Genomic DNA, 11549 nt, shown 5'->3' with positions numbered 1-11549 from the left:
CAGCCGAGTCATTGAGTATTCCACCGATGCCCCGCCGGGCCCGGCTCCCGGGCCGCCCGGGCCGCACCTGCCGCCCGCGCCCGGCCCGCCCCGAGGCGCCAGCAGGAGGCAGGTGACTTACGTGCGCAGCGGGCGCCGAGCGCCTCCGGAGGGCGGCGGCAGCGGGACGCCGGAGCCGGGCTGCTGCGCCCCGCGCGGGCGTCCCCGCCGGAAGGTCAGTTGCAAACGGTGCAGTCGTGGGCCTTAGACCCGACTCCCCTCCCCGACCGCGCTCAGAGCCCTCCGCTCGGGCCCGCAGGCAGCCCCACTGGGACCTTCAGAGAAGTCTTCTGCTTCTCCCAGCTCTGCCCTCCCTGGAGTCTCCAGTGGTGGCACCCTCCAGCGCCCAGATACGAAGAGGGACTGAGCCGAGTCATTGAGTATTCCACCGAGCGTCCACCGCGTGCAAGGCTCCCTGCAGGCTCGCATCCAGCAGTGAGGGACCAAGTCCTGCTCTCAAGGAGCTTACATTCTAGTGAGGAGGGGCTACGAGTGATGGGCAGGGAAAGGAAAAGAAAGGTGTTGGAGTTTTACTTATATTCTGTGCTTCCCCCGGTTTTCTTCTTGAGGCCTGGCAAAGCGAGGTGGGTATCCACCGTGAGTGGCTTTTCCTCTCTGCCTTCATCGAGGCGATGGAGATCCACTCTCCAGCCGAATTTCCCTTGAGTTCCGCCGCAGACGTTGGCATGGTGGCTGGCACAGGGCGAGAAGCCGAGCCCCGGCGCCTCTTGATGGGAAGTTAATTGGAACCTCGAGGGCTGAAGTAATAACCTGGGTTTGTCTTACAGCACTCGACAGTGTTGCTCTTCCTACCGCATTAACTTCTTGGCTCACACCTCAGTGAGTGGTTCAAGTTCAACCTCTGGTTGTGAAGCCTCTGGCCTTCTTCCCTCCTTTTGGAGCTCAGTAATTTACTAGGTCCTTGAGGATGAAAAGATTAAGAACTGCAGGTATGAGCTTGCCTGGGCCTCACACCCATCAAGCCAACCACAGCCTCTAGGGCAACTTCTATCTGTTGCCTGGCTCACCCTCTTTTCTTTAAAACATCCCCTGTCCCCCACCCCCCACCTCTTGGGGAGAGGGAAAATTCTTCCTTTGACTCTGCTGCTTCCTGTAGCTTCCCAGGCTAACCTACTTTTCAGGATCACACCCCTGCCTTCCTTTGCTCCAAGGCTTGCCTCTGCAGTGCCATACCCCTGCTGTACTTGCCTGGCCATCAGTGTTACCTTCCTGGATAAACTCAAATACTTTTTCCTATCTCTGAAACCTCACTTCCCAAATCTTTTTTTTTTTTTTAAGTTTATTCATTTGTTTTGAGAGAGGGAGAGAGAGGTAAAGAACGAAAGAAAGAAAGAAAGAGAGAAAGAAAGAAAGAAAGAAAGAAAGAATCTCAAGCAGGATTTGCACTGTCAGTGCAGAGCCTGACATGGGGCTCCATCCCATGAACCACGAGATCATGACCTGAGCCGAAACCAAGAGTCAGATGCTCAACCCACTGAGCCACCCAGGTGACCCCCCCACCATGAATGAAGTCTTAATTTGCTCTTCCACTCCCTTCTTCATGCTCCTAATGCGCTTTCCATGACACCATGTTATGTCTCCAGCACATGTCTGCCAAAGACTTTCCAGGTCCCAGATGCTGTATCAGGTGCCGGGCCCAAAATGAGTTCAAAGTCTGGTGAGGGCGGCACTCGGCTTGGGCCTCTAGTAATGTGACTGAAGTTGTAAATAAGGTCTTGAACTCCAGCTGAGGAGTCAAAAAAGGCTAACCCTGAGGGGACATTTGACTTAGGACTTGATTTTCCTTAAAGGTTCAGGTTCTTTTGTTTCTCTCCATGTCCTCAGATGTCCCCATCAGGCCTGCCCTGCAGTTTTCCTCTCACATCCGCCCTCAGCCTGTGTTGTTTCTGTTGTCACCTGTCCAAGAATCACTCTTAAATCTTGGTCACCACTTGAGACAACAGTGTCTGTAACTGGGGCCTGTCCTGCACATGGACAGGGTTGGAATGCACAGACTCCGAGGGTCGCTGGAGGGGAAGTTCACATCCATCCTTTTCAGGAGTCTGCAGCAGTGATGCAGGGGACAGTGGTGGCTTATACAGGCTGGTAGAAATGGAGGTGTGCAGAGTCTGATCCTGGATGTGTTTTGAAGATGAGGGAGGGAGGAGAAGTTTTTGTTGTTTAGCTTTGGGTTTGGGGGGTAGTGGACAGAAATCAGGAGGTTGGATTTAAACATGTTGAGTCTGAGGTAACCTTTAGACATCCAGGTGGAAATGTCAAACAGGCAGTTGGACGTATTAGTCTAGAGTTGGAGGAAGCATCCAGGCTGAAGACAGAGATGGGAGTCATCAGTGTACAGGTGGGACTAAAGCCATGAGACTGTAGGAGATCAGCTAGGGAGTGGGGGGTGGCTAACACAAACGAGCGATCTGGGTCTGAGCCCTGGAGCTCAGTTTTATTAAAATTAAATTAGAAACAAAAAAACCCAGAAGGAAATATGTGCATAGAGTCTTGCATGGGATAAGCACTCAATTAATGGTAGCTTTAATATTCACATATCTGTCCTGGGTCTTTAGCCTCAGCCGTTCCCCAAGTGTAATTTGTTGTAACCTATTTCCATTCCTTTGGCTGATGCTGATTCTCTTCCTTGCAAGCCTTCCATCCTCCCTTCCTGTGATTCATGCCCTTTCCATTCTTGACCGCTCAGGTCAAGGGTCATCACCTGGAAACCTTCCCATATCAATCCTACTTCCATGCCAATCTTTCCCCAACTGGGGATGATGACAAATGCATCCTGTTTTGTCATTTGCTTTGTACATGTCGCATGGTAATCCATTTCAGATTGATCATTTTGTCCCCACAGTTGTGCTTGATGGAAAGGATTGTATTTCCCAAAATGACCCCTTGTAGATGCTTACTCCTGAGACACCGATATGTAAAAAAAATATGAGAATCTTACTATTTCAACCTATGATGTGTAACTCTAAATGACTTTGGTTAAAAATATATAAGAAAGGACTGAGCTTATTGCTATTTTTAAAGTACTGCTTAATTTTTTAGCCTCCTAAGGAAGACTCTTCCCTGGATTTCTTTTTTTCCCCAGCTCTCTATTTATTTACTCTTCTTCAAGATATACATTCTAACTTCCTGGCATTCCTAGCTAGTGGGAATCTTGAATGTGTTTCATTTTCCCTTTTTTTTTTTTTTTTCAGTTGAATTAAAATGTTCCTCAAAACCGGAAAGACCAGTTATCCAATCTGTTCTCCCACTTTTGGAAACAGAGTTTTCCATCCTTTATCTCCGTGGGGACAGATCTTACTCCTTTGTAGCCTCCTGTCCAGATGTGCAATATAAGCTGAATGCACCATTAAGTAATTGACAACTAAAGTTCGGAAATTATGTGTTAAAAACCGTGGATCTTATTTAAATTTTGCTTGTTGAGAATAACGGTAAACAATGTTATTTAGGTTCTTGGTTACTTTGTGGAAGGCACCTACCAGATCGGTGAAGGAGAAAAAGTTCCATTCTATTTTGAGGATGGCTTTTTGGGTGGATGAAACCTGCATGGAATAATTGGGTTGTGGAGGGTTTCTTGTCAACGTGCTTCCTTTGCAGGTGTTAGAGGCACAAAAATTCAGCAATTATATTGCCACTTTAATCATAGCTCGTGCTTCTCTTAAAGAAAATAATCTGTTATAAAAAAGAAAAGCAAAGTGCAGTCCTCATATAATTCTTTCCCTCTTTCCTCCTCCCCTTCTTTCAGAGTCATGCAAGAAACTAACTCTAAATATTACATCTGCTTTCACATTAGAGGTCGTAGCCTTGGAGCACTGTGAAATCGGGGCACATGATACATGGTGGATAAAAACTGTCTTTTTTCATTAGGACAACCCTAGAACCCATGCATTTTGGTATAGACAGAAGCTTTCCATCAGAGCTTTTAGGCACTAGAATCTGCATACTACATATGAATAAAAATATCGCTGTAATTCTTTTCCTTCCCCCCATTGCTGTGTTTCTTTCTGGTTTTTCTGTCTTTGACATACACTGTGATCACATGGGCGAAACCTCACATGGGTGAGGACTAAGATACAGCCTCCATGATTTATGCTGCTTTACACAGTCTTGGGTAGATGTTTCTCTTACAGGTTAGCAATCCACCTAAAAGGCAGCACCACAGTACGTGGCTCATTTGCACAGGAGAAGCACTCCCATAGGAGCCAAGCTTCCTGAAGAAATTTTTTCTGTCTTATCAGAGATATTTTACTTGACATTTAATATGTTGGAGAGAAAAGTGGCTTCTGAGTCACAGAGCCAGGGAACCAGCAATGTGCTAGATTGGTTTGTTAGTTACAGATCCTTTGGAACAATGTGTCAGAAAAGAAAAAAAAAAAGCTGTTTCCTTTTCTGAATAACCATATGGAAAAATTCAGTCTTTCTTCCTCACTTCTCATCATCTTAGTTTTCTAATTCTGTGATTTTCATCAGGAGGGAAGAGGAAGATGCATAGTAGAGCCTTTGATATATCCAACTGCCTTCAAAGTCCTTACTCTTTACAGAACCCTTGAAGGTAGGTTTGAATGGCTTGTAAAATATGGCCCAGCGGTAGTTTCCAGCTGCTTAGATTTTTGCTGTGCACCTTACAACTCCTGTCCTTCAGGGAACAACATTAATCAGTCCTCTCACACTGTCCTCAGGAGGCAAAGCATTTTCATTTTAAACAAAGTCATTGAGGGTAATTGAATGAGCTCCAGCAATATGTGGGTGTGAAATAGCAGTTGCTTGGTTTCACAGAGAAAAGCAGGTTTTGATTAAAACTTGGATGTGCCTCAGATGGAGAATAGACCTCCGCACGCCTTCTAAACCCCCACAGTTCCTCAGAGAACATTCTGTGGGCAAAGGAGCTGGTAGTGGAGGCTCCACTGTTTGTCAACAAGTGGTGGTGGAGATGTTAGGTGCAATGTGTCCAGTCCATTTTCCGAGGACAAGAAAATCCTGTCAGTTTTCTCGAGTGAGATTTCCCTTTTAGTCTGCGAAGAGAATCAAGAGTTGTATAGTCAAACTGGAGACTGTCAAGGGTGATGGGCATTTGAGGTTTTCCATCTATGCTATGACACCTTTGGAGTACTTCTGCCTCTAAGGAGTTTGGCTCTTTATTCTGTGCTTCATAGAAAGTAACAGGAGCCTGCCTCATTTACCACGAGACACACACAAAAGCAGGAATCTACCAGCGTTGATAAGCTTCTTTTAAAAGCAGCCCTTGGGGGGTGCCTGGGTGGCTCAGTCGGTTAAGCGTCTGACTTCGGCTCAGGTCACGATCTCGCGGTATGTGAGTTCGAGCCCCGCGTCGGGCTCTGTGCTGACTGCTCAGAGCCTGGAGCCTGCTTCCAATTCTGTGTCTCCCTCTCTCTCTGTTCCTCCCCCATTCATGCTCTGTCTCTCTCTGTCTCAAAAATAAATAAACGTTAAAAAAAAATTTAAAAAAAATAAATAAAAGCAGCCCTTGGGTTCTCTAGAGACCTCACGCGGGTCCCCTTCATGGCCTGTGGAGTTTTCTGCTAAGAGAGGGTGGGAGGATTTGCTGTACAAGAGCATTTTTATCCTGTCAAATGATTGAGACAAAATTTAGTTGTATGAGCCTCACGGTCTAGGACCATGGGTCATTTAAACTCATAGCAAGCTGGGTTGTTGGTGAATGGCTCAGGTGGTAGATCTCGCCCGTGAAGAATTTTATTTGAACCGTACAGTTTTTTAAGTATTTGAACATTAATATCATTCGATGGGGCCCACAGTGTCCAGTGGAACCCAGCACAGCACTCTCTCCACTTGCATTACCTGTCTGATCTCTGAACGCATTTGAAGTTGCAACCTCTTAGCCAGACGTCAAAACTGATCATCGTTTTTTCCTAAGAAGTGACCAGCAATGTTAATGCTGCTAAGCTCAATGACCACATGGCACAGAAAAACTAGATACACAGAAACCAAAGGGCCTTTTTAGTCATTCCTAGTCAAGAAAGATGAGCTACTAAAGGCTAGAGTTGGATAATGGGGAGAGTAAGATGGCAGAGAAGTATACTTGGTTAATGTAATGCTCTTTGGGTTATAAACAAGAGAGAATGGACTCTGACCTAACTTAAGCAAAAAATGCCAAACAAACCAAAAAAAATTAAAGACACTTATTGGGAAAACCTTGAGAATTTCTCACTGAATTGGAGGAAGAGTTAAGTGACCACCATGTGCAGGGGGAAGGAGCAGGGTTGCCCAGGAAATCCCAGGTCTCCTTGACCTTTTCCCTAAAGTGTTACTGTAACAAGACTGGCCTCCCTCAGCTCCAGCTTACTGTCTTAGATACTCACCTTGGATCAGTCAGCTCTAGCCACAAGCCGTAATCATAGCCTGGGAGCCCCCTCCCTGTTCCAGAAGCCATTCTTAGAGAAAGGGGAAGCCTTCCCTCAGTTACCTCAAGAAGTCAAGTCCTTGGCCTCCTTAACTGTTTGGTATAGTTATTGTACAGTTTTATCCTTAAGGTTTTGCTTTCCTCATATTCTAATGTTTTAACTAGTCCAGTTCAGGGATCTTGAACCTGAGCACCCAGAAGCAGAGTTTAGGTTTTTTTGTTTGTCTTGCTTTGTTTTGTTTGTTTTTGTAATAAGCCTAGCATCTGTGGCTCTGTGTGTATGTATTTCTCTATTGGTTAACTATTTCTCTGTCTAGATATATTCTTATAGATAACCTTTTTTTTTTTAATGTTTATTAATTTTTCAGAGAGAGACAGAGCATGAGCAGGGGAGGGGCAGAGAGAGAGGGAGACACAGAATCTGAAGCAGGCTCCAGGATCTGAGCTGTCAGCACAGAGCCCAATGTGGGGCTTGAACTCATGAATTATGAGATCATGACCTGAGCTGAAGTCAGATGCTTAACCCACTGAGCTACCCAGGCGCCCCAGATAACCTTATTTCCATGTAGCGTTTGGCAGTAAGTTGGCACCTTCTGCATATTACTCATTTTTAAAAATTCATTTGGGTATATGCACACAAGATCTTTGTAGATGCAACATTTTTCCTTTTATTTTTTTTTTAAGTAAAAAGTAGTTTGTGGGGACTTTTAATAGAGAAAGTAAGTGTAATCAGTACGTAGCCCATTATCCCAATTAGGGTTCTCAAACTAAAGCTAGAGTCGTATGTTTTTTGTTTCATTTTTTTTCTGTCAATGCAGAGAGTTGCTCTGCAAAAAAAAATAAATAAATAAAATAAACAAATCTGAAAAATTCTTCAGAGCATCTAAATATTTACAGTCTTGTTTGCAACTGGCTAGTTTGAGTCTCTTTAATATACCATTACTTCTGTATCAGGAGTCTCTTGGTTGCAAGTGACGGAAGCCAACTGAAACTACTCAAAAGAGGGATTCACTGGAAGGGTACTTGGGTAGAACTGAGGGAGAGGTAAACCAGAGAGGCTCTGGGAACTTGACTGTGGACTAAAATGAACCCTAAAGACCTTAGTCATCCCTGTTACTTGGTACCCAAGATGTAGCGGGTATTAATCGTTCTTTTTGACCACACCTTTGAATTTCTCTCCTGTATTTGAGGAATTCTTCACCTTTCTAAGACAAAAAAAAAAAAAAAAAAACCACCAGAAAAGAATTTCCCCATTTTTCCTTGCACCGAGAATGCATTCATGCAACCGAGGCCTAGCATTCAGATATACCTGCATGAGAATATGGTTGTACCTTAGAGATTCAAAGAAACAAGTGGCGTGATGGCTGTGGAGTAGCAATGGTGGCCGACTGGAGGCATTCCGTGTCCAGGTTGGTGAAATGAGCCATAGAGTCTGTGCCCAGCAGTGGGGCAGTGTAGTCTACACTGGCGAGTAGGGTGGTGTTCCTGCCCTTGAGATTCTGCAAGCTAATAAATCTTTAATCAATTCCTTTTCTACTTAACTAGCCAGAGTGGTTTCTATTGTTTACAACTAAGAACCTTGACAGATCAATAAATTAGAACTGGCAGTTTGGAAGGTTACAACTGTAATTTTCTCTCTCCAATTTTGCTTGGTCTATTTAATTCAGATTTTAGAACATGATGATTGGGGTCCGAGCGAACTATGGGCCGAGGGATCTTTCCCTGACAAGATAATAACATTTAGCTTCAGATACTAAATTACACAGATCTGCTAACTTATCACGAGAGACATCAAGCCCTTTTTCATGGCACCATTTGTTCGGGGTGTCGGGCAGGAGGGGGCCAGTTTATGCTGTGATAACAAACAACCTTCAAATCTCAGGGCTCACACTAACAAAAGTTTATTTCTTGCTCATGCTGTGTATCTGTCACTGGTTGGCTGGGTTGGGGTGACTCTCAGTGCTGTTGTCATCCTCTCTCTGGACCCCAGGCTGGCAGCGCAGTCACCATCTGGAGGCTTGCCTGGCACCTTGGCAGAGGGGTGAATGCCCCGGAGGGTCTTGCATGGCATTATTAAACGTCCTGGCTGGAACCCACACCCAGCACTCATGCTGACAATCCAGTGGCCACATACCCGTTATGGGAGGACAGAGGCCTGTCCTGTGCTCAGAAATCAGAGAGCTGGAAATGTTCGGTGAGCAGCACTTCCGGCCACCACAGTATGGTAACCCTTCAATCATCCGTATCTAAACGGGCATCGTCTAGGTCATGTTTCTTGTTCGCCGTTCTGAACGCCTCACTGAGTATGCACATTTGACAGTATTGAATAAAGCACGTGAAGCTCTTTTCAGGAGGCCTGGATCTAAAATGAAGCAGACATCTGAATTTAGCAGAACAGGGGAAATAAAACAAGACTCCATTTACATCTTATAAACACTGCTGTGGCGTGTCCTGGAGCTTGTTAGATACAGTGATTCTCATTGACATTGTTTATGTTCAATTCCTTGCACAGAGCAGTGATGGGATGATGGGCTGCAGGTCTTTTTTTCTGGGGAGAAGGCAAGCAAGTTTTGAATAAATAAAGCCATGCATCTAAATGAGCTGAAGGCCTCTGGGGAGATGACTCAAACTCCATGTTTAAACCCATCTTCATAGAGATCACTTACTTTTAGTTGGAGCAAGTTGAAAGACTTCCAAACTTCTTTTCAGGATCTGGCCCCAAATCAGAGGCAATATGCATGTTATACAGTGTTTGCTATTGTGCATAACACGACAGCAAGTGTTTTCAGTTTGTTTTTTATCTACTTTGAGTGGAGTACAACAAATCACTTACAAATCCTAATTCACAGAATGCTAATTGAGCACAGTGATTAGATCACATGTGGAGGGAGGCCTCCTCATTCAGCAGTTTTGGGGGTAGAATATGGGGAAGCCAGTGAAGGTAACGCATGAGATTCTTGGAGACCTGTTTCTGTGGATTTGCACTTGTCATGAAAGGACTTGATTATCATGCAGCCTCATCTGTGAGATGGGCTCATATTTTCATACTTGAGGCTGGAAGTTTAAATTCTGCTCCCGTCCTCACTGGATGTGTCATCCCTGGTCTAGTCTTTAGTTTTCTCCTCTGTGAAAAGTAGTAGTGCTTAATCCACATGAAAGTTGTCAAGATTAAACAAAAGCATGTAGGTAGAGATGCCTGGCCTATGGGAACAGCTCTGGAAATGAGGATGGTCTCTGTTCAGCCTTGTGTTTCTCCTGGGAAGCAGGCCCTTTGGCATCAACAAGGTATAGACATCCGTGTCTGGGGGTGGGGGGTATAAAGCCTAATATTCGTTGGGATATTTAATGTTTTTCATTCTTGAAAATTTTAATTTAATTTTTGTTAAGTTTTAATTTAAATTCCAGTATTAACGTACAGTGTTACACTAGTTTCAGGCGTACAACATAGTGATTCAACAATTCTGTACGTTACTCGGCGCTCATCATGACAAGTGCACTTCTAAATCCCCATCACCTATTTCAGCCATCCTTCCTCCTTCCTGCCCTCTGGTGACCATCGGTTTGTTCTCTATAGTTAAGAGTCTGTTTCTTGGTTTGTTTCTCTTTTTTTCCCCTTTGCTCCTTTGTTTTGTTTCTTAAATTCCTCAGATGAGTGAAATCATATGGTACTTGTCTTCCTCTGACTAACTTACTTCGCTTAGCATTATACCCTCGAGCTCCACCCATGTCGTGGAAAATGGCAAGGTTTCGTTCTTTTTTATGGCTGAATGATACTGCGTCGTGTATATCTACCACATCTTCTTTATCCATTCTTCCAGCAGCGGACCCTTGGGCTGCTTCTATAATTTGGTTATTGTAAATAACACTGCAATAAACATAGGGGCGCGTGCATCCCTTTGAATTAGTGGTTTTGTATTCTTGGGGTAAATCCTCAGTAGTGTGATTAGCAGATCATAGGGTAGTTCTATTTTTAACTTTTTGAGGAACCTCCATACTGTTTTACACAGTGGCTGTGCCAGTTTGCATTCCCACTAACAACGTTCAAAGGTTCCTTTTTGTCTGCATCTTCACCAGCACTTATTGTTTCTTGTGTGTTTGATTTTAGCCATTCTGACAGGTGTGAGGTGATATCTCATTGCAGTTTTGGTTTGTATTTCTCTGATGATAAGTGAGGTTGAACATCTTCCTATGTGTCTATTGGCCATCTGGATGTCTTTGGTGAAATGTCTGTTCATGTCTTCTGCCCATTTTTTAATTGGATTATTTGGGGCGGGGGGGTTTGGGTGTTGAGTTGTATCAATCCTTTATATATTTTGGATACTAACCCTTTATTGGATATGTCATTTGCAAATATTTTCTCCCATTCAGTAGGCTGTCTTTTTGTTTTGTTGGTTGTTTCCTTTGCTCTACAGAAGCTTTTTATTTTGATGTAGTCCCGATAGTTTATTTTGCTTTTGTTTCCCTTGCCTAAGGAGACATATCTAGAAAAATGTTGCTACAGCCAGTGCCAGAGAAATTGCTGCCTGTGCTCTATTTTAGGATTTTTTATGGTTTCAGGCCTCATGTTTCGGTCCTTGATCCATTTTGAATTTATTATTGTGTGTGGTGTAAGAAAGAGGTCCAGTTTCATTCTTTTGCATGTAGTTGTCCAGTTTTCCCAAGATCATTTGTTGAAGAGATTGTCCTTTTCCCATTGCATATTCTTTCCTGCTTTGTGAAAGATTAATTGACCATATAATTGTGGCTTTATTTCTGGGTTTTTTGTTCTGTTTCATTGATCTATGTCTTGTTTTTGTGTCAGTACCATACTGTTTTTGATTACTGCAGCTTTGTAATATAACTTGAAGACTGAAACTGTGATACTTCCAGGTGTCTGATTTGGGGAAGCATTTTTATCCTATGTTAATGAGGGAGAGTAAGTTAATTAGGATGAGCATCGGTGTGTGTGTGTGTGGAGGGGGGCGTTTAGAGGGGGGTGTATGCAGGGAGCAAAGCTTTGTGGCAGCTCCAGAAGTCAGAAAACTGAGCTCCAGGCCTGTGTGTGTGTGTGTGTGTGTGTGTGTGTGTGTGTGTGTATGCACGTGTGCACATGGTGCAGGAGGGAAGTGTGAGG

General features: G+C 44.2%; 1 protein-coding gene across 1 annotated transcript in view; it reads left to right on the top strand.

Annotated features, from left to right (window-relative positions):
- The window catches only part of METTL24 (methyltransferase like 24), a 103843-nt gene that overhangs the window by 540 nt on the left and 91754 nt on the right, over window positions 1–11549 (top strand). The window contains exon 2 of the mRNA XM_049654162.1: window positions 17–214. Within this exon, the coding sequence (XP_049510119.1) occupies window positions 17–214 (198 nt within the window). The remainder of the gene's footprint in view (window positions 1–16; window positions 215–11549) is intronic.

The sequence above is a fragment of the Panthera uncia genome (assembly GCF_023721935.1).
Source record: "Panthera uncia isolate 11264 chromosome B2 unlocalized genomic scaffold, Puncia_PCG_1.0 HiC_scaffold_24, whole genome shotgun sequence".
Lineage (NCBI taxonomy): Eukaryota > Metazoa > Chordata > Mammalia > Carnivora > Felidae > Panthera > Panthera uncia.
Note: the sequence above shows the minus strand (reverse complement) of the source record. Positions and strands in the feature narration are given on the sequence as shown.